This window comes from Typopeltis vanoorti, chromosome 6 (genome assembly GCF_054136105.1).
Source record: "Typopeltis vanoorti isolate ZY-2024b chromosome 6, IOZ_Tvanoo_1.0, whole genome shotgun sequence".
NCBI lineage: Eukaryota > Metazoa > Arthropoda > Arachnida > Uropygi > Thelyphonidae > Typopeltis > Typopeltis vanoorti.
The window spans coordinates 17,848,691-17,872,009 of NC_143554.1; the positions used below are offsets into that span (position 1 = coordinate 17,848,691).

Here is a 23,319-nt window from a genome sequence, read left to right on the forward strand (position 1 = left end):
GTTTTCTGTAAACAGAGAAAACCAAAGATCCATCAAGCTGGCGGGTGATTAAAGTGTCTAGGAAGGGGAGGGTGTTGTTTTCCTCTTTTTCTAAGGTGAACTGGACTCTGGGGTGTTGGTTGTTTAAGTGTGCTAGGAAGGAGTGGAGTGTGTCTGAGCCATGTGGCCAAATAGCAAACACATTATCCACATAACGAAGCCAAATAGTGGGTTTTTGTGGGGCGGAGTTTAAGGCTTTCTCTTCAAATGTCTCCATAAAGAAATTGGCCAAGGGTGGGGAAAGTGGTGAACCCATGGCTGTCCCCTCTATCTGTTTGTAGAACTTTCCTTGCCAAACGAAATAGCCTGAGTTCATTGTGAACTGAAATAGGGCTGAGATATCAGAAGGAAACTTGGCTTGGATGAGCTCAAGGGTTTCTTTGAGTGGGACATTAGTGAATAGGGAGGAGACGTCAAAGCTGACCATTATGTCAGTATGTTGGAGTGTGAGGTTTTCTATACTGGCTTTAAAGTGGGCTGAGTTTTTTATGTGTGATGGTGTGTTGCCAGTGTAGTGTGTGAGCGTTTTGGCTAAATGTTTGGCTAATTTATGTGGGGGAATCAATGCCATCCACTATGGGACGCAGTGGCACATTTTGTTTATGTATTTTTGGGAGTCCATATAATCGGGGGGGTCTAGAGTTATAAGGTTTAAGTTTGTTGGTGACTTCCACAGGCCAAGAAGTGACTTTCTTAAGGAGTCTGTGGATAGTTCTAATCTGAGAGCTGGTCGGATTATATTCAATGGGGAGGTAAGTAGTACGGTCTAGTACTAAAGAATTTAGCTTACCTTTGTAATGTTTTTGATTGAGTACCACAGTGGCACTTCCCTTATCAGCTTTGGTGATTACTATTTTTTTGTTGTTTTTCAATTCTTGTAGGGCTGTATATTCGTTTTTGGATAAGTTGGATTTTGGAGGTTTGGCTTTAGTGAGAACACCGACTACATCCAGTCTTACATTGTTGGCGATATGGTTAGGCAGGTTGCGAATTCCACGCTCTATTTGGATCATGATTTCTTCAGCAGGTATCCTTTTAGGAGCTAGGGCGAAATTGTGACCACGTGAAAGTGCGGTGAGTGCTTCAGGCTTTAAAACTGCCGACGAGAGGTTGACTACAGTGTTGAGTGGTGGCTGAGGTATGGAAGTAGAAGTCTTTGTCAGGTTTTCGTATTTTTTCACATGCCGACTACGTATTTTTTCGAATTCCTTTCTTGCCGATGCACATGAGATGTCATGAAGTATAGCCCATAGATCAAGGCCGAGTGTATTTGAAAGCTCTTCCTCTAGCGCCCGTAAGGTTTTGTTTTCATTGGCAAGGAGAACGCGCGTCGCGGTAATTTGTTCTCTTAACAGGGCGAAGCTAGTGCGGTTATAAATGTGTAGAGCTTTCTCGGAAGTAAAACGGTGCTTCAATTTGACACAATTAGGGATCACTTTGTTATCCCAGCAGCTTACTTTACTTTCTGTTACAGACCATATAAAAAGTTGGCATCCCTTATCCGTTCTACCAAAGACCAACCACTTCCCCTAGACCTACCTGGTGTATACCAGGTCCCTTGCAGCTGCAAATTGTCCTACTTTGACCAAACAGGCAGAAAAACAAATATCAGGATTTCAGAACACCAAGACTACATCCGGTTTCACCAGTATAGCCGCTCTGGGCTGGCAGACCATGCCTTAGATACCCACCATAAAATTCGTTGGAAGAAAACAAAAATAATTCATCGCAAGTTTAAATACGAAAGATTATTCAAAGAATCTTCAGCAGCTCTAAAAAACGTTCCTAACCTCAACAAATTTGGGTGCATGAAACTGCCCCAAATTTGGGAGGCTTTCATTATGAGAACTTCAGCCCAACTGCCAAGACTACCAAATTAGTCTGCAACTGGGCACCATTAGGACTTTAGGAACAATATTAGTTTCTTGCTTTCTTCCTCATTTGCTTTGTGTTAGTTCCTGAGTGCACATACCATATCTTTATGTTCCTGAAGATGGCAATGTGACGTTGCTGAAATATAGAAGTTATTCATTAAAGTTACCTTTAATTAATATACTTTATATGCGTTGTTAATTCCGTAAACTAATTACCAGTTATATCAAATTATTGTTTCTCTAGCTAACGGTTTGAAATGTAATGCAGCTTGTCTTGTATATTTATGTATGCTCCAGATGATGATCTTGATATGAAGATCGAAACGTCGGGATAATAAAAAGAGTTATTTTAACATGGTTGTAGAATCCATAATTTCAAAAATGAATAAATTATGGCATTTTGACAATATACCATATTTTTCTACTGCTATATCCATTTGGAAAGCAGAATCATCTGCAGAAAAATATTAATGATGTGAGATGATTACATATTTTAATAAACTACTATTAAAAGGAACTGATGATCCATTAGTGTGGTAGCAAAAATGGAAAATCACATTGCCCATTTTGAGTGAAATAGCAAGAAAATTTCTTTCAGCACTAGCTAAGCATATACAGCGAAAGAATATTTTTAGAAGTCAAAGTCAATTATTTCTTCATAAATATTTGACTTTTTTGTTTCAGAAGTCAGAAGAAATACTTATGAAGAAACCTGAGGTATTCTTCCAAAAAATGCTGAAATTTTTTTTTCTTACATCAAATTTATTGCAACCCCATTTTGATTATTAAATCCATAATTATTCTCTGTATTTACTAATTTAAAATCAAAGTTCCACATTAATATCTTTATTTAGTTACTTAAGGAAATAAGAGCAATTTTTTCTCATTTTTTATGCCATATTCTTTCTTTTAATAAATATTCCTTGTAAAATTAAATGCCTGTTTTATTTAATTTAATAAACATAAATTGTAGGCTGTAATAGTACACATGATTATGTCAACTAGTTTCACCACACATTCTTGTGGCTTCTTCTGGGTAAATAAGGACAGAAAAAAAAATAATACAATAAGGGGATAAATATGAAATGCATGAAATATGGAAGCTGGTACAGGTCAGTCATTGTTCAGTAAGTATGTGTGATTGTTGGCAGAATAGTTAGTCTGATGTGCAGAAATATCTAATAAGCAACTTCTAAATATCACATAGAATCAATCCTTTGTTTCTTTTGAGTGTGCCTTGTGAGTGGATAACCGTTGTAGATCTTTGATATTGTTGGCATTAAAGTGTAAGTGTAAGGCATGGAGCTCTTGTCCCATTCATTATCATGGTGCATGTGATAGTAGCTAGGCCTGAGCTGTCTTCTCTGTTTGTTATTCACGTCTCCAATATGTTCTTTTTGTTTTATTTCTAAACTTCTAGATGTTTGCCCTATATTTGCTGAAAGGGTTGTGGTCTTTGAGTGAACATAATAAAGCTTGTATAGTCGCAATGGATTTGAAAGCCACTCTTATGTTATGAGATTTTAGAAGACTGACAATTTTGAGAGAGTCTATCAATATAAGGAATAGAAACTGAGGTTCTGTAGTAAATGTTGGGAATTTGTTGCAGAGCAGGAGTAGAGAATGCTATTCTTTGTACCATTTTCTTACAATATCCATTGCTCACCAGTAGTTGAAGTAGGGGCTGTAATTGCAAACTAATTATTCAGAATTTTACTCTTTGGCTGTATCGTGCTTCAGTGCATCCTTAGTATAAATCATTATATACATCATGCAGAGCAGCATAATAGCTTCCATTTAAGCTATAAGTCAGCAATTACAGTTGAAGTATCATTGGGATATTTTGATCTTAAAAAATTAAATGTAACAGGAGTACATGCTTTCTCTGATGCTCATCATCTATATCACATTATGAAAGAAAATGGCATTAAAGCTATATCAAAATTGGAGATCTTCAACTCAGCACTTTATTAAATGATATTTCACTCTTAATAAATAACCTACAAGGATCTTCAGAACTCTTTATTAAATTGAATAGCTGTTGTAAGAAATTTGATATTAAACTTAACAGGAAAAAGATGAGCTATCTAATGCAACACTAGATGGGCTATCTAGATGTTTCATTGGAATTTTTTTCCCTTACTTTGGTGGAAGGAAAATATTAAGCTTTTCATTCCCCAAAAACAGACATGTCATCCCATCCAGAAGAATATAAGCAGTTAAGAAACAAAACAGGCATACCAGTCAGAAGAATATATGCAATTAAGGAATATAATATATTGGCCTCATAGACTTAGTTTAATTTAATGTATTTTTATTTATTATTCTTTTATGTCGCTCCCATCCACAAAAGGTTGTAAACTTAATAAACATTAATATTTAGTGGGGTCTGGATTTTTTTTCTTACTTTTATTAATTTTATATTTTTTGTATTTATTTATTTATTATTTTTTACACAATCCAGAAACCCTACTCTGCAGACCAAACATGGGACTTTTTCAAGTCACATCAGGTCTCCAATAAGTGAGAGAGTAATCTCACACTGGATGATGAAATTCATCTACTACCTAAAGGCAATCGCAGATATCCATGCCCATAGTGATATTTGAATCTGTAGCCTGTTGTTGGTTGGAGAGCTAACTATTGGCCATCCAGGCTAGTGGTTGACTGGTTTGTTGTGCTTGTTTAAAGTACAATAGGCATAATTTTTAAAGAAAATGGCAAATTAAATTTAGAATAAGCAGAGTTTCAGAAATAAATCAATAATTGATCAAAATCTGGTTATTGTAAGATGTGGTAATTCGAGAAAAAGTTCTGAGAAAAAACAGATAGCATCATTGGCAGAATCATATTAAAAATAAAAATAATACAAAGGAACTTGACATTACTTGCATTCAGTGATGTGTGAGCAGTATTATGGTCACTTAAACATAATGGGAAAGAAAGGGTTAATAAACAAGTTCTTGATGTTGGGACCTGTAGGAAGACCAAGATTACTATCATTTTATAATTACACAGGCATATCTTGGGAGGCCCACACTAACCATTATTTATACAATGCGACCAGCTCAAGGTGGACTGTATCCATGTATTTCTTTCAGCATGACAAAACATCGTATGATACTGCAGTTGTTCTTGTTATGCCAAGTTATATGACTGAGCGTTTAAGTGTTAAATCTGGAACCAAATTAGATAAGAATCAAAGCTTTCCACACTCACTGCTAGGCAAAGTTAAGACAGACATTGCTAAATGCCTGTAAACTGACTTACATTATATGTATCCAATTCTACTTGACATTATCCAGCTCAAAACATTGCTGTTACTAGAAAATACATAACAAAATCAGTTTTTCATTACAAACAGGGACATGTTAATCTATATGTGCCCCAGGAACTGCTGGAGCCTCTTCTCTCTGAGGTCTAATCAAGCTGATTATTTAAGAATTCAGTATTTATAAAAAAAAATTAATTTTAATTTTTCATTGGTTTAAATGAATGAGACTGTATATTAATATTAAAACAATTATAGTATGAAATAATATGCAAAACAGTATCTGCCTTGAAAAGCTTGCATCTTGTTCATCCACTTATATGGAGATTTCCAATATGAATTTCATTGAGAAAATGTGAGAGCAGAGTTAATCTCAGGTGCTATTATTCACTTATACAGCGGGAAAAGTGAAGGTTAGTGAAATAAAAGATCCAGAGGACACCAAAATCTTGGTATAAGTTATAAGTACCTTCAAAGGCCATAATATAAAATCTCACAGTTGGAGTCCTGGCAAATAACAGACTGATGTGGAGGAAAATTGTTGATAGAAAGCTAGTAATAATGTAAATTTAATCACATTCTAGACAAGAATCTAATTGATTTAATGCTTACACGAGCATTTTTATTAAGTGAATGAGTCAACATGTGAAAAATATTAAAAAACATTTAATTTTCTTGACCAAAAAGCTCTGGAAAAACTTTTTATTGGGATTATATTGATCAAGTGTATATAATAAACAACTAAGTTATACCAACTAGTTTCACCAACTAAGTCTGTTGGCATCTTCAGGGTACATAACTGATGTAAGGCACTAAAAAGTAAAAAACTGTTACAAACTAAAATCAACTGATTCCAATTATATTAAACAAAGAACAGAGCACGTACAATACATTCATAGAACGTGGATGATCTCACTTGTTGTTATTTAGGAACGTTCTCTAGCTGGCACTATAAACTAGTTGGTATAACTTAGCTGTTTATTATATACGCTTGATCAACATAATCCCAATAAAAAGTTTTTCCATGTGAAAAATAAGTCCAGTATTTTATCCTTGTTAGGAAGAATAAAATGGAACAGTAAAAACAACATTCATGACTGATGTGTCAGTCATGAATGTTGTTTTTACTGTTCCATTTTAACTTGACTATGCTACTCTGGTCTTGGTTACAACTACGGATGCACATATCCAAGTTATTGATAATTGCAACTAACCTGTATTTTTTTTTTTTTTTTTTTTTTTTTTTTCAATTTCATTTTTAAATCTTTTATATTTTTTTAAATCTCTAACAAACAGGGAGGTGGTTTCACATTGGGTGATGAATTTATCTCCTTCCTAATGACAGTCATAAAAAAAAAAAATACATAACCACTGAAGGATTTGAATCTAAAGCTTGTTGGTTGGAGAGTAGATACACCAACCCCTTCCCCAACCAGGCAAGCAGTTAACTTAATTCACTTAATTGCTAATTGTTCCTTTGAACTCTAATAATGAGTTCTTTTGTTCACTTAGCTATCTATGACTCATTGCAACGTGACATTTATCAGTTTTGAATTTGTTACTATTCCTTTTTTATATGTCAGTTTGCAGAGAATTGCCCAACCCTCAAGGCAAACATTTCATCACATAATTTGTTACATACAGTGAAAAGTGATCTGTTTCAACGCTTTTACATTCCTGATAAGAAGTCATTTCAAGGACAAGTTCATCGTTTGCATTTGGTAGAATTTCATGGGTACGTTCCACTTTGAGCTGGTTGCATGAGTATGCATCAGTAGTGCCAACATTTGTTCTCAACATTCCAGAGCAAATTCATGACCATCTATGTGGGCACTGAAGGCATTTGGATATTTAAAAGTAAGTTCACCAACATGGTACTAGATTGTGCATGGTAGTCCATCTGCAAGAAAAAAAAAAAATCAAGGAGCTAGAACCACTTCATCCAGAAGCAGACAGTTTTAGTCGAGACCTGGTGCACATTTACTATGTAATTAAAATAGTTTTCCAATTTTGAGAAAGTCATGACTAGATGTCAAGGTTTTTTTTTTTCAGTGACTAGACTTGATATCACAAAGGTATCACAGTTCTAATAAAAAGATGGAGGAAGATCATAGAACATGCTAGTTGATATTTTATTGAGAAATTTTTTTCAGTTTCATGTTTATGAAATATTAAAACAAAAATATCAAAATTTAGAAAAATCTTGGTCTTTCTTACACAAGATACCATTTCTGTGTATGTGAAACATTGTGGATGAAATTTTTGTATGGCTTTCATCCAGAAATTTCACTTTTATGCATGCACGCACGCATGCACACACACACCATCCTTTATTCACTGAAATCCCACATATATATTGATGAAATTTGGTATTGTAATGATAACACGATTTTGCTGTTGTGGCATTTTGTTAACTTGTTCAGGTTTGTAATTGGGTGATTAGTTTCTCCCACTTTCTCCAACAGAGGTAATTGATGAAGAATAAGCATAATACATCTGAAAATTGCATACTTATTTCGAAATTTCGCAAGTGTATTCTCCACACTGAGTTAGTTAATGAGTTGAGGACATGGAAGAGGTCATCATTAGTATATAGTTTAGTATATTATGCTTCTCAGCACTCTTGCTTTTTTATACAGTTTCTATATTATTTAAATTTATGACAATAATACTTAAAACTTTTTAAAAAATGTTGCTTCCATTACTAAATAGGAACAAAATGTGATGGCAGGTAAAGCCCGTCAATCAGAAATAAGAAAATTGTATGAGTTGCTTCCATTCAAAGAGGGTAAGAATGTTTTCTTTAATGTACTCTATGGAAAGCTTCTACTCTTTTTCTTACTACATGTAAAGTTCACAACATTATAAAATGCTCATTTTTATCATTCTGAGTCTTTGTTTTTAGCACTGATATGTACAATTAACATGCATCACTTCTTACTATAATGAACCTATGATATTTATGGCATTATAACAACAGCAAGAAAAGTATACTATTTTCAAATGAGTTTTCAAGTAGTGGAAAATAGTTGGAATTAGAGTTGTAGCTTTTGTAAAATTCTTATTTGACCACACACACACACACACACACACACAGCAATGAATAACATTATAGAAAAGTTAATTTCTTGCAGTTCTAATTTGTGTAATTATTGAATTATTTTTATTTATTTTTTTTTTTTTAAGTTTCCTTTTCATGAGGGGAAAAATGAACTCTTTTTTTTTTCAATTGGTTTCTTTCTGAAAATATACCTTCCTCTCCTCCTCTTCTAATTATCATCCTCTTTCTTTCCATCTGCCTTTATTCTTTGGAAATTCTTTTCCATGCTGTTTTTCCAAGTACTGTGATCTTTAACCTGTTGAAAAAAACATCCGCAGATTCCTTCTTTCTCCTTAATCAAACAGCACAGTTGTATTATGTTTTGTAACTTCTTGTGTGTGGTTACTTATATAATATATGCTGGTATTTATTGCTTAGTCATACTGGGTGAAAAGAATACTAAAGCAGTTCAAGTTTGTTTTTTTTCCCCTTCTAGGTTACAAATGACTGCAGACATGCTAGTGATTTGCATAATGGTTTTAGAAATTGAGCATTTTTATTCTTAGATGTGATAATCATCAGTCTGTTTTTATTTATTTTTTATTTTTTTATTGCATATTGGTAGTTTGCAAAATCTGCAAGTAGAAATTTTCTTGGTAACATAACTTACTAGAATTGTCATGCTATCCAATCCATCCATCCATATATACAGATTATTCCTTGATCCTGACAGAATGATTTTATTGAAATTTAGTATTTCAGATCCTTAGAAAATGTCCAGCCATCTCTTTAATTTTAAGATTATTTTTATAGGGACAAATTTTAGCAAAATGCATCCCTAAAATTTTTATGTTTACAAAGCAATACAACTTCCCACTGACTAAGTGGAATTTAATTCAGTATTTTTGGACCATTTTTATTGTCGAAATTTGACAGCCTTTAAAATGATGCTAATAATTCTTTGGATGGATACAATTTAATGAAACTGAATGCAGACAGTAAATAGGTAGATGTCGGGGCTTCTGAACAGTGTATCATAATCGATGAACATGGGTTAATGTGGTGATCTTAGTTACTTTGATCATGGAATGGACATATTATCAATGCAAGACAGATTAATCGTTCTATCAACCAAGTCGTAAAAACTCTAGGCTTCTTACCAGTTGAAGGCAACTGAATCAAGGGTCTACTGTGAGTATACCATCAACAGACGTGCCAGCACTTAGCAAGCAGACGTAGACTATCCTGGCTTGTACAGACGAAGTGCAGGGAATGGCAGCATAAGAAGCATCAGCGAGCGAATGGTACAGCGTACCCTGCATACCATGGGCTACTGGAGCTGACACCCTAATTGTGTACCAATGTTGACAGTTCTTCATCAGGCATTGCACCTTGCCTCATGTTGTGACTATCAAAACTGGACCTCTGCAGAGTGGACCAGCATGTGGTCGGATGAGTCCTATTATCAGTTGTACTGAGCTGATGTGGGGGTATGGGAAGTGGCATTGACAGCATGAGGCCATGGTCCCCATCGTGGCAGATCAGCTCTGTTCACGAAAATAGTGGCTCTATGATGTTTTAGGGAACCTTCTCATGTGACACATTAGGTCTCTTAGTGTGTCTGGAGTAGTCCTTAAACACTGTGAGCTACCAGAATGTGCTGGCTGATCACCTACATACTTTCATGGCCTTCGTGCATCTTGCAACTGATGGTCTGTTTCAGCAGGAAAATGTGCTATCCCACCAGGATGCAACCACCTAGGCATGGCTCATGGAACACTCATCTGAGTTTGGGACTATCCAGTGGCCCCTCAGGTCCCCCTGGATTTAAATCTGATTGAATCTCTTTGGGATGTCATGAGCAAGACATCAGATCCATTAAGTCCATTGAGTGTATTATGATTGTCTCTGATAATTTTCTTGATTATACTTGATGCTAGATTATACTTTGCTGAAATTGCATGCATGAATTGAATTAACAGATAATAATGATTTACAGTGAAGGAACATCGATGGCAAAAGTAGTACACATATCGTTACAAGATTTACTTTTAGCAAGGATAACTACGCTTGCACCAGAAATGTTCATCAGATTATATTATTGAGAAGCACTGAATAAGTTAACTAGAGAGAAATGATATATTTCTGCACCTATAGCCATAAAAATGAATAAATTGGTAACATCACATGACGAATAATAATTCACAATGTTGCACATTGTGCCACTAATGGTCTAGTGATGTGCAGTATATCAGCTCTCCCAGGCAAACCATCCCTCCCTTTAATAATGTAGCATGTTTCCATAAATAGAATTCTGGTCCTTCAGATGAGTATTGTCACCTTATAAGAATACTTTCCCTAATTAGAAGAAATGTCTAGTATAGACACATAAGTGGTTAATAATTTCATAGTGTGAAGAGACAAAAAACAGAGCCACAGCTCTGTTTTTTGTCTCTTCATTTCACCTGCAGTGCAGTTAACAGTTTTCATGAGCATGTTAAGCATGCTGTAATTAACTGGAAAGCCAGTATCTCCTCTAGTTAGAAGGTACAGTAGTAAAGTGGCCTGTCCAAAACAGTCAAGTAGTTTTGCAGATCAGCTGCTAGCTATACCAGCTAGCAGCTGCTATTTGGTTTAGTCCTGGTAATAAACACAGGACTAAACCTGCTGGTTTAGTCCTGTGTTTATTAGCCTATTTCTGATATCACTGGTTTTGCTGTTAGTGATATCACTAACAACAAAAGACACCATCACACAGAACAGTGATACTACATGTCAGAAACATATCTCACTAAAAAATAGTAAAAATACTAAAAATACAGTGAATAATTACAGCAAAAAATACAAATGCACCACAAACTATTGGTCATCTCAACTATCCAAACTCTCATTGTCTAGTCTTGAATCCCTTCTTTATGATTTTAACAGAAATGTTCATCAGATTACATCATTGAGGAACGCTGAGCAAGTTGACTTGGGAAGGGGGATGCTATTCACTCACTCACTCACTCACTCACTCACTCACTCACACACACACACACACACACACACACACGCACGCGCACGCGCACGCTGCTTTCACTTGTTGTTTTTACATCTCCCCTAATTCCACTTAACTCTGACATCATGAATTATTTATTTCTGAAGATTCATCCTCATCATCATCATCAAATTCCTGCCATGCACCCACATGGGGTGTACAGTATATGATAGTACTACATGAAATAAATTATATCATTACTAACTTCCTATCTACAATTTTCCTCCAAATCAGTCTGTTACTTGTCAAGACTCCAACATTATCAGATCTTATATTTCTATCGTCTAAGGCACTTTGTACCATATCAATCCACCTATATCTTGGTCTTCCTCTGGGTCGTTTTCCTGCCAACCTGGCAGAGAACACTTGTTTTGCTAATCTTTCCTCTCCCATTCTATTTAAGTGACCATACCACCTGAGATTAGCTCTGCTAACGCATTCCTGGATGCTGACAATGTCAAGTTCTTTCCTAATATCCTCATTTTTAATATGATATTGCCATTGATGCCATCTGTTCATGCCTCTAATCTTTTTCAGGACTCTCATATCTGCGGTCTCTAGTCTTTGGTCAAGTGTTTTGCTTCTGACCCAAAAGTTAAAACTGGTTTGAACACCGTCTTGTATACAGCTAATTTAGTGTTCCGACTAATTTCTTTCTTATTCCATATGAATTTATTCAATTGACTTCCCACCATACCAGCTTTGTTGATTCTGTTGTCTATTTCTATATTTAATTTACCATCTTCAGTAAAAATCATGCCTAAGTAGCTGAAATGTTTTACTTCTTCCACAGGTTCTCCATTCACAACACAGTTGACATTTTCAATGATTCTGCCTATTTTCATTGTCTTTGTCTTTTTATTGCTGACCTTCATACCATATCTATTACAACAGCTATTCAATTTAGTCAGAGAATCTTCCAGACTTGTAGCGGATTTATTTAGAAGTATAACATCATCCGCATAAAGCAAAGAGCTGACATTAACATCTCCAATTTTGATATAAGGGTTTAATACCACATTCCTTCATAATGTGATCCATATAGATAATGAATAACAGAGGGGATAATGTACATCCTTGTCTCACACCAGATTTAACATTAAACCATCTTCCTGTACTTCCTTCAATTCTAACTGCTGACTTACAACTCAAATAAAGACTAAGTATTGCTTGATATAATGCCCCATTGACACCATATAACTGCAGCATATTGAATAGCTTCTCTCTTGGCACCTTGTCATATGCCTTTTCCAAATCGACAAAACTTAAATACAGATTTTTGTTATATTCCCATGTTTTCTCGAGTATTTGTCGCAAAGTGAAGATCTGAACCTGACAGCTTCTATTTGGCCTGAATCCAGCTTGTTCTTCACCAGGCTTTTTTTCCACAATTTTTCTCAACTGTTTCTCAAGTATACTTGCATAGATCTTGCCAGGAACACTCAGTAGGGAAATACCTCTGTAATTCTCACATTCAGTTTTATTTCCCTTTTTATATATGGGTACTATGAGAGCTCTACTCCAATCATCGGGAATTCGTCCCTCTGTCCAGGCTTTCTGAACTATGCAGTGCAGCCACTGTAAGACTCTTATTCCACCATACTTCAGCATTTCTGGTCGAATATCATCTACTCCTGCTGCCTTTCCACATTTCAAGCCTTTGATGGCTTTTTCTACTTCAAGTATGGATATGTATTCCTGAATGCATGCCTGGTCAGTGTTTTTTATCACTGTGCTGTCATCACTGCTTGTTTCATTTAGCAGTTTTTCAAAGTAATTACTCCATACTTCAAGGATATATTTTTCTCCTGTGTTCATGTCACCTTTATCATCTCTAATTCCTTTTACAGCACTCTTTCCTCCATTCCTAAGCTTCAACAACCTCCAGAATATTTTGCCACCTTCTTGATATTTATTTTCTATATTCTTGCCAAAGTCCTTCCATGACTTTTGTTTAGCTAGTTTTACACACTGTTTAGCTTTCTTACATTTGTCTCTGTATTCTGTAAGAGTAAAAGCTGACTTATTTGCCAGGAACTTTTGATGTGCTTTCTTCTTTTCCTTCAATGTCTCTTTAACTTCCTGTGTCCACCAGGGAGTTCTGATTTTTTTATCCTTGCACACAACTTCACCACATGCCTATCTGGCAGAATCAATCAATGTTTTCTTCAGAGTTTGCCACTGAATCTCCAAGGTTTGATTCATGTTCTCAAACTCTTTCATTTTCTTTTCAATAATTTTTCTGTGTTTTAGTCTACAGTTCACATCTGAGAGCTGCTCAACTTTTATTCGCATTAAAACTTTCTTATATTTTATTCTTTTCAATATGAAATTCAATTTTATCCTACTCAAGACTAAATAGTGATCACTTCCAATTTCAAATCCTCTGTACACTCTGGTGTCCTGCACCAGGGAGAAAATATCACTATCAACAATAACATAGTCAATGAGACTTTTCTTATTCCTAGCCTCTTCTCTCCATGTGATTTTGTGCACATTTTTATGTTGGAACATGGTGTTAGTAATAACCAGTCCATGTCCTGAGCAGAAATCCAACAGATATTTGCCATTATTATTAGCTTTGCTCTTTTCTCCAAATTTTCCCAAAATATTTTTGTATGTCTCACAATCATTTCCTACTCTGCTATTTAGATCCCCAACAAGGACCAACTTTTCATTTTTCATTATGTCAGTTGCTTTTTCTAAAGCCTCAAAAAATTCCTCCACTTCTACCTTAGTAGAACCTTCTGTGGGACCATAGGCACAAATAAGTCTCATTGTCCAGTTCCCCATTCTCATATTTGCCCACATTACTCTACTTGAGACTGACTGCCATTCAAGAAGATTAGCCTCGTATTTTGTGTTGAATACTATGGCTACTCCTTCTTTTCCTTGATTGTCATTGCCTGAATATAACATTTTGTATTTATTGCTCAGAAAGATCTCACCAGTTTTGGTCCCTTTGTGTTTCAGTCACCCCTATTATGTCGATCTGGTACTTATCTAATTCCTCAGCTAGCTCCATTTCTTTGCCATTCAGGCTTCTTATGTTGATAGTACCGATCTTTAACTCTGGTGATGTTGAGTTGGGGTTTGTTTTCAGATTTGTTCCAGTAGCTGACTTTTTGCTGTTCGCCCTGGTTCCCTGACGAAAACAACGGGGGCCTTGTTAAACCGGGCGACGCCCCAGCTGGCATGAAATTTTGTTATGTTGTACCATCATTTTTTATTTTGGTTTAACCAATAAGAATACAATTTGGTCGGCTAAATCCCAAATTGCCAGCCCATCCTCGTTCGTTCAGTATCAAAGTAGACACCCAACAGGGTGCACCATGAGAAGGTGAGGATTGGACATTAGGTCAGAAGCCCTGGTCGGTTCTCCGCATTCCTTTAAAGGCTATGTGGAGGTCTCCTCTCAGTTATATAGCTTTGATCCTTAAGCACCCCACAATCATTTCCTACTCTGCTATTTAGATCCCCAACAAGGACCAACTTTTCATTTTTCATTATGTCAGTTGCTTTTTCTAAAGCCTCAAAAAATTCCTCCACTTCTACCTTAGTAGAACCTTCTATGGGACCATAGGCACAAATAAGTCTCATTGTCCAGTTCCCCATTCTCATATTTGCCCACATTACTCTACTTGAGACTGAGTGCCATTCAAGATGATTAGCCTCGTATTTTGTGTTGAATACTATGGCTACTCCTTCTTTCCTTGATTGTCATTGCCTGAATATAACATTTTGTATTTATTGCTCAGAAAGATCTCACCAGTTTTGGTCTTTTTTGTTTCAGTCACCCCTATTATGTCGATCTGGTACTTATCTAATTCCTCAGCTAGCTCCATTTCTTTGTCATTCAGGCTTCTTACGTTGATAGTACCGATCTTTAACTCTGGTGATATTGAGTTGGGGTTTGTTTTCAGATTTGTTCCAGTAGCTGACTTTTCACTGTTCGCCCTGGTTCCCTGGCGAAAACAACGGGGCCTTGTTTAACCGGGCGACGCCTCAGCCGGCATGAAATTTTGTCTTGTTGTACCATCATTTTTTATTTTGGTTTAACCAATAAGAATACAATTTGGTTGGCTAAATCCCATATTGCCAGCCCATCCTCGTTCGTTCAGTATCCAAGTAGATACCCAACAGGGTGCACCACGAGAAGGTGAGGATTGGAGATTAGGTCAGAAGCCCTGGTCGGTTCTCCGCATTCCTTTAAAGGCTATGTGGAGGTCTCCTCTCAGTTATACAGCTTTGACCCTTAAGCACCCCTTGGAGCCTTAATTCAGATCAAACTAGATGAAATAAAGCATTTGCAATTAGTAATTATATTATTATTATTATTTAAATGGGTACTCCATGGAGTCAAAAAAACACTTATGTCAGGACACCATTCTGTTCATTAATACAATCCCTATTATACATCTTAAACCTATTCACTGTTGGGACACTCACAACCACCTCTGGCAGTCCATTCCACTCATTCACCACTCTCCAAGTAAAGAACCTAATCTGCAGACCCTTACTAACTATACTCTTAGAACAGCTTCCAAATTTGACCCCTTGTTTTCCCCTTACTCCTCATGTATTGAAAAATTTCTTCTCTCTCAGTCTTACAGTGTCTCTTTAATAACTTGCTGGCCTGGTTGGCCGAGTGGTTAGTGTATCGTCTATACATTGGTATAGATGATGAAGATAGTTGTGGTTGATGAAATGAGTGGTGGAGACGGAGAGTTGTCGAATAGGTGACTTCCCTCGATGAGCCTTTTGACTCCCTGGAGGTGTTACGTAATAATAACTTATAACTTTCTGTTATATTCCCTCTCCTCTGCCTATCAGCTAAACTCTGTAATGCACAAACCCTCAATCTAAACTCATAGGGAACATTCCACAGACCTGTCACCAGCTTGGTTACTCACTCATCTCCGAATCCTCTCGATCACCTCCCAATCCCCAAGAAACACAGGTTACCAAATCTGTACACAGTAGTCAACATATGGTCAAATCATAGTCTTGTAAAAAGGAATAATAACCTCCCTGTCTTAAACTCTCTCTGACTATGAGACAAAAGTATCCAACCTATTAGAAGACACCACGACCTACCAAGAGATCACATGTAATCCTACTAATTCACAAAATAAACAGCTAAATAAATTACTTGATGAGGTTATAAGTTGGGATCCGAACTACGTGAATAAAATATGCACCTGCTTTGGAAGAACTCCTCATCTTTATGGACTCCCAAAAATCCATAAAGAAGGCTGTCCTGTACGACCTATCGTAAATTGCATTGACTCTCCAACTTATCGGATTGCAAAAGTATCATCATGTTCCTTAAGTGCTCTCACTGGTCATTCCAGATCCTACATAAAAAACTCAACAAATTTTCTTGAAAAAATCAAGGATATAAAAATTACAGATTCTGAAATATTAGTTAGTTTTGACATCATTTCTCTGTTCACCAATATCCCATTAACTGATACAGTCAATTCATTGTATGAAGATTACCCTCCAGATATTGCAAGGATATTCGAATATGTCATCCACTCAGGTTATTTCAGTTGGAAAAACAAAATCTACAAACAAATTGAAGGTACTGCCATGGGTAGCCCTCTGTCTCCACCTTTGGCAAACTACTATTTGAAACAATTTGAAGATACTATGTTCTCATCCATTCATCCTCAACCATCCCTTTGGTGCTGTTACATCGATGATGTTTTTGCTGTTTGGCCACACATTGAAGATGAACTTTCCACTTTTCTACAATGGATAAATAACCTTCACCCACACATTCAATTCACTATGGAAAAAGAAAACTCTGGTACTTTACCATTTTTGGACATCCTCCTTACTAGAACGTCTTCTGGTACCTTATCTACAAGCGTCTTTCGAAAACACACTTTTACTGGCAGATACATTCACAAAAAGTCTGCGCACCACATATTTCAAAAATTTGGCATTCTTAAATCTCTAATTCATAGAGCACATAAAGTTTGCTCTTCCCCAATAATCTTACAATAAGAACTTTCCATCATTAAAAAGTTAATGGAATCAAATGATTACAACTCCAATTAAATCCAACAGATACTTGACCCTTATGTTTCAACACCTACAGTTTCTTCAACAGTCCACAGAGTTCCTATTCCGTACATTCCAGGAATCTCAGAACCTAGAGGTAGAATTCTGAAGAAGTATCAACTGATTCCAACATATATTCCTATCAACAAAATTTCTTCTTTATTACCTTCTACAAAGGATAAACTGTCTTCTCTATCTTTGACTGGTGTTTACCAAATACCTTGTGAATGCTATGTCTCTTATTTTGGACAAACTGGCCGTACTTTGGAAAAAAGAATAAAAGAACATCAATATTATATTGATTATAAGAAACCTCTGAAGTCTGGTCTGGCACAGTATTGACTCTCCTCATAGTGTCCAATGGGATAAAACAGTTCTTCTCCATAGATGCAGATTCAAATATGAACGCTTATTCAAAGAAAGTTGTGAAACTATCTTACACTGACCGAATTTAAATAGAAATGACTGTATGTCTCTCTCAAAGATCTGGGAGACTTTTATCTTATGTAAAAAAACATTTATCTTAATAGATTAAATTTGTTATTTCTATTATTTCCTAGCATGTATTTTAATAGGTAATCCACCAAATGTTTGCCTGTATTCCATTCCTAATACTGTTACAGACACTGAAGATGTACTATTAATTTTAGTATGAAATATCTGTCTTTTTACTAATTAAAGATTTCACTGTGGTTTTTACGTGTTACTTTATTATTTAATTTTCTTCCTGTCTTTACTTTCAGTGTATTCTTCAGCATTCAAGTAATCCTCTGAGCTATTTTGCCAACTCTTGCAATATGTCATCTGAATTTCAAATCTCTATCCACCATTACCTTCAGATCCCTAGCCTCATAATTTTCCTGTAAACTAGTATTATCAATATGATATGAAGTGTGTGTAATCTTTTCATTCCGAAGTAATATATTTATATCACTTCGGAATAGACCTTACATATAAATATAAATATATCACTTTGGATAGACCTTACGTTTTAAAATTCTAAAAAAAAACAATGAATTGACAACTATTGTTGTTTACCCACACTGCCAATTTATTTAAATTAGCAGTGTGGGTAAAGTATGGGTATAGTTGACAGTGTGGGTATAGTTTAATGTTCAATGTTGAAAACTCTAGAGCCTCCTCTGACACTTCATGTATCTCCTGCAGGTCTCTGTGGAAGCACCAAAGGGTTATTGATGTTATTGCTGATGGTGATGTTTTCTCCCTGGTGCAGGACAATAGAGTGTACTGAGGATCTGAAATTGGAAGTGATCACCATTTAGTCTTGAGCAGGATAAAATTGAATTTCATACTGAAAAGAAGAACACGTGAGAAAGTTTTAAAGTAAATAAAAGTTGAGCAGTTCTCAGATGTGAACTGTGGACTAAAATACACAAACATTATTCAAGAAAAAATTAAAGAGTTTGAGAAGGAACCAAACCTTGGAGATTCGGTGGCAAGCCCTGAAGAAAACACTGATTGTTTCAGCCAGAGAGTCATGGTGAAGTTGTCTGCAGGAATAGAAAAATCAGAACTCCATGATGGACACAGGAAGTTAAAGAGGCAGTGAAGGAAAAGAAGAAAGCATATCAAAAGTTCTTGGCAAATAAGTCAGCTTTTGCTCTTAGAAAATACAGAGACAAATGTAAGAAAGCTAAACACTGTGTAAAACTAGCTAAACAAATGTCATGGGAAGACTTTGGTAAGAACATAGAAAATAAATATCAAGAAGGTGGCAAGATATCCTGGAGGTTGTTGAAGAAGCTCAGAAATGGAGGAAAGAGTGCTGTAAAAGGAATTAAAGATGATAAAGTTGAAATGAAAACTGAAGGAAAAGATATCCTTGAAGTATGGAGTAATTACTTCGAAAAATTGCTAAATGAAACAATCAGTGAAAGCACAGTGTTAAAAAACACTGACCAGGCATGCAATTAGAAATATTGTACATATTCATACTTGAAGTAGAAAAAGCCATCAAAAGCCTGAAATGTGGAAAAGCAGCTGGAGTAGGTGATATTCAACCAGATATGCTCAAGTATGGAGGTATAAAAGTCTTACAGTGGCTGTACTGCATTGTTCAGAAGGCCTGGACAGAGGGACGAATTTCAGATGATTGGAGTAGAGCTTCCATAGTACCCATATCCAAAAAGAGAAATAAAACTGAATGTGAGAATTACAGAGGTATTTCTCTACTGAATGTTTCTGGTAAGATTTATGCAGGTATACTTGAGAAGTCCGCGCGGTTAGCCTAGTGGCTTTGCGCTTCGCAACCATATGCCTGGGGAAGGAGTGTCCTAGGTTCGATTCCCGTCCACGACGTGAGGAGCTTAAGGATCTTCCTCAGCCATAGCCAAGTTAGCCGGTCTTGGGCGTGGGCAGCAGGGTTTTTTCCGCCAGTTTATCTGGGGTTTTTCATCCCGCAAGCAGGCAAACCGGCCCCGTGAACACACAGGCTACAGTCATAAATACTTACAGCAAGGAAGGCAACGGGAAACCACCTTGCTCATAATCATCTCTCTCTAGAATGTAGGGAGAGATGATTATGAGGCCGCGGGAGGGTAGCATATAGCTACCCTCCCGCGGCCGTATGGCAGATGGGAACCAGAAGAAATACTTGAGAAATGGTTGAGAAGGATTGTTGAAGAGAAGCTTGGTGAAGAACAAGCTGGATTCAGGTTAAATAGAGGCTGTGAGGATCAGATTTTCACTTTATGACAATTTAATGAAGATGGTAAATTAAATATGAAAATAGACAACAGAATCAACAAAGCTGTTATGGTAGGAAGTCAACTGAATAAATTTATATGGAATAAGAGAGAAATTAGTCAAAACACTAAATTAGCTGTATACAAGACAGTTCGAGCCTCTTTAGTTCAGTCGGTATAGATGAAGCCCTTTGGTCTGAAAGACCTGTTTGATTACCGTCTGTGATGTGAGGAATCTGGGTCTCTTTCAACTAAAGGTGAGTTAGCCGGTCTCATGCCGGGTAAGATAGAGGGTTTTTCGTCCCTCAGAACAGGCAAACCGGCTGCTTGAACACACACAGATTACAGTCATGAATACTTACGACGATATGTGGAAGAGATAGGGTCATCACAACATGTTGTTACACCCGTAGTTAACCCTGAGTCACATCATGGTAGTCAATCTCCTAGATAGGAGATGACATGAATGGGAAGACAGTGTTCAAACCAATTTTAACTTATGGATATGATAGCTGGGTTATAAGTAAAACACTTGACTAAAGATTAGAGACAACAGATATGTGGTCTCTAGTCATGAGAGTCCTGAGAAAGATTAGGGACATGAACTGATGGCATCAATGGCAATATCATATTAAAAACGAGGATATTAGGAAAGAACTTGACATTGTTAGCATCCATTAATGTGTTAGCAGAGCTAATCTCAGGTGTTATGGTCACTTAAACAGAATGGAAAAGGAAAGATTAGCAAAACAAGTGTTCTCTGCCAGATTGGCAGGAAAACGACCCAGAAGAAGACCAAGATATAGGTGTATCGATATAGTAAAAAGTGCCTTAGAAGATAGAAATATAAAATCTGATAATGTTGGAGTCTTGATAGGTAACAGATTCATTTGGAGGAAAATTGTAGATAGGAAGTTAGTAATGATGTAAATTTTTCATGTAGTACTATCATATCCTGTACACCCCTTGAGGGTACATGTCAGGAATTTGATGATGATGATGATGATGAAGAATCTTCAGCTAGTGGTCCTTGTACGGAGCCCTGAGGCACTCCATTAGTCATTTGTCTTGATTCCACTCCACCATTACACCACCCTCTGATGTCTGTCTATCAGCCACCCTTCCTATCCATGTTACCAGCCTCATATCCATTCCCATTTGCTCCAACTTATGCAGTAGTTTTCCATGCAGTATTCTGTTAAATGCTTTTGCAAAGTCTGGCAGTATCGTGGTGTAGCCATTTCCTTTAACCAATTCTGCTGTCACCTTATTATAAAATGTGAATAAATTACTGAGGTTGACACACCTTTTACAAAGCCATGCTGCCCTTAAAATATACCTTTACTCTTTACCTATGCTCTTCACTTGGTAACACAAAATATAGGTGTATAAATGAAACATTACCAAGTTTCAAGCTGGACTCTAACCATAACCTAATGTTTTCTTTTCTACAGATAGACCTTTACCAGACAATCTGAGCTTCGTGTCTTTCTACAGTTACAATGGTACCATTTGGGATGACTTCTGTAACTTTTACGTCTTATTTCCATGATCTGAATGTTGTTTTTACTCTTCATCCAAACATATGTTCCAACTGAATAACTGAAATAAGCCTTGTTGGAATGAAGGCCTTCATCTTCTCCTCCACCTCACGGTTACCCAACTGCTTTCCAAACCTTGGTTCTCTAAAAGGCATGCCAAAATAATACAAAATAAAGAAATTTAGTATATCTACATGGCTCAAGTTAAAAATCCAAGCTTCATGCTCAGTCTATGCTACTAATTTATATATATATATATCTGACCCACCCATAAAAAGTTTCAAGACCTATATCAGTGCAGTGTGTAGGCAAAAGGATAAGAAGAAAGAAGGAATGTTAACTTATTTTTATAATTTTAACAGTTGAAAGTTGTATTCTTTGGGGAAGATGGAGTGGGAAGGCTGTTCCTCCCCCACTGATCAGAACTAGATGAAATGAAAAAGGTCGAAGAGAAGTTGGTTTGGCAAGTTTCAAGTCGGACTCTAAATGGGTGTTGGTTAGCAATAACTCTTGTTTTTATAATTTTGGAGGAACGTGAGGACATGGCAGATTCTCAATCTATCTTCATACTCAGTATTCCACAATCCTGATATCATTTTTAACACTCTCCTTTGTACTCTCTCCAATATATCAGAATCACAACAGAAACCAGGAGACTAGACCTGTGTGCAATAGTCCAAGTGAGGTCTTATCAAGTCCTTGTAAAGAGGCAAAATAGCATCCTTATCTTTACATGTGAAAGTTTGTTTCCACTTTGCAATTATCTTTTGATTTGTATTTGCAATCTCTGCCACATGACCCTTGAACTTCAGCTTCCTATATATTAACACCCCAAGATCCCTAGCCTCATCAGTTTCTTCTAGCCTAATCCCACCAATATAATACGGTTGGATATCTAATCATGCCGAAGTGATTGACTTTACATTTACTGAGATTGAACTGACACTCATTTTCCCATGCGCACAATTCAAGCCTATTCAAATCATTCTGCAAGTACTGCATCAGCAGCATTACTGATTACCCTACCTATCTTTGCATCATCAGCAAATAGATTTATGTCACTTGTCAAATTCTTTCCAATATCATTAATTTACAGATTGAATAACAGTGGATCGAGCACTGATCCTTTTGGTACACCACTAGTTACCTTAACCCTGCGGTGGTTGTGGTCAAAAAAACTGTAGCGTAGGTCGCGTGTATCTGAGAGATACATTCATTACTAGTATATGCTAAAATGCGATAAAACTTAAAAAAAAAAAACACTGCAAATATAATACATTATGGTTTATTTATTTTCAGTTACAATCTAGAAATTATTGAACAAAGAAACAAAAAAAAACCCAACTAAACCAATACTATACTGACATCAGAGTTCACGGTATCTCTCAGATACAATTTACTATAAAATATCACTTTTGACTCAATCATTCTCATCATCAGACTCGAGTAACATTCACTGAATCTCTTCAACATCTAATGGATCTGATGATTGGAATATATCATCCAATCGATATATTTTTCTAGCCATTTTCAACGGTAAATAATAATAATAATAATGAAAAACTAAACCAGTACTACACTCAGATACAATTTAATATCAAATATCACAAACCTTTACACAAGATGTGTTAAACCAAAACACCGCATAAACAGTGTGGAATATCACTCGTAATATATGCATTCGCAGCTAGTTATGACCTCCAAGCTATACACTGGATGTGTGTAAGAATATTTACA

At 36.2% G+C, this 23,319-nt stretch overlaps 1 protein-coding gene across 3 annotated transcripts in view; it reads left to right on the forward strand.

Moving 5' to 3' along the window:
* Positions 1 to 23,319, forward strand: part of LOC150105315 (ubiquitin carboxyl-terminal hydrolase 48-like) — a 776,830-nt gene that overhangs the window by 269,876 nt on the left and 483,635 nt on the right. For all 3 annotated transcript variants that reach the window (XM_090394693.1, XM_090394696.1, XM_090394694.1), the window contains one exon: positions 7,897 to 7,972. In XM_090394693.1, the coding sequence (XP_090250819.1) occupies positions 7,897 to 7,972 (76 nt within the window). The remainder of the gene's footprint in view (positions 1 to 7,896; positions 7,973 to 23,319) is intronic.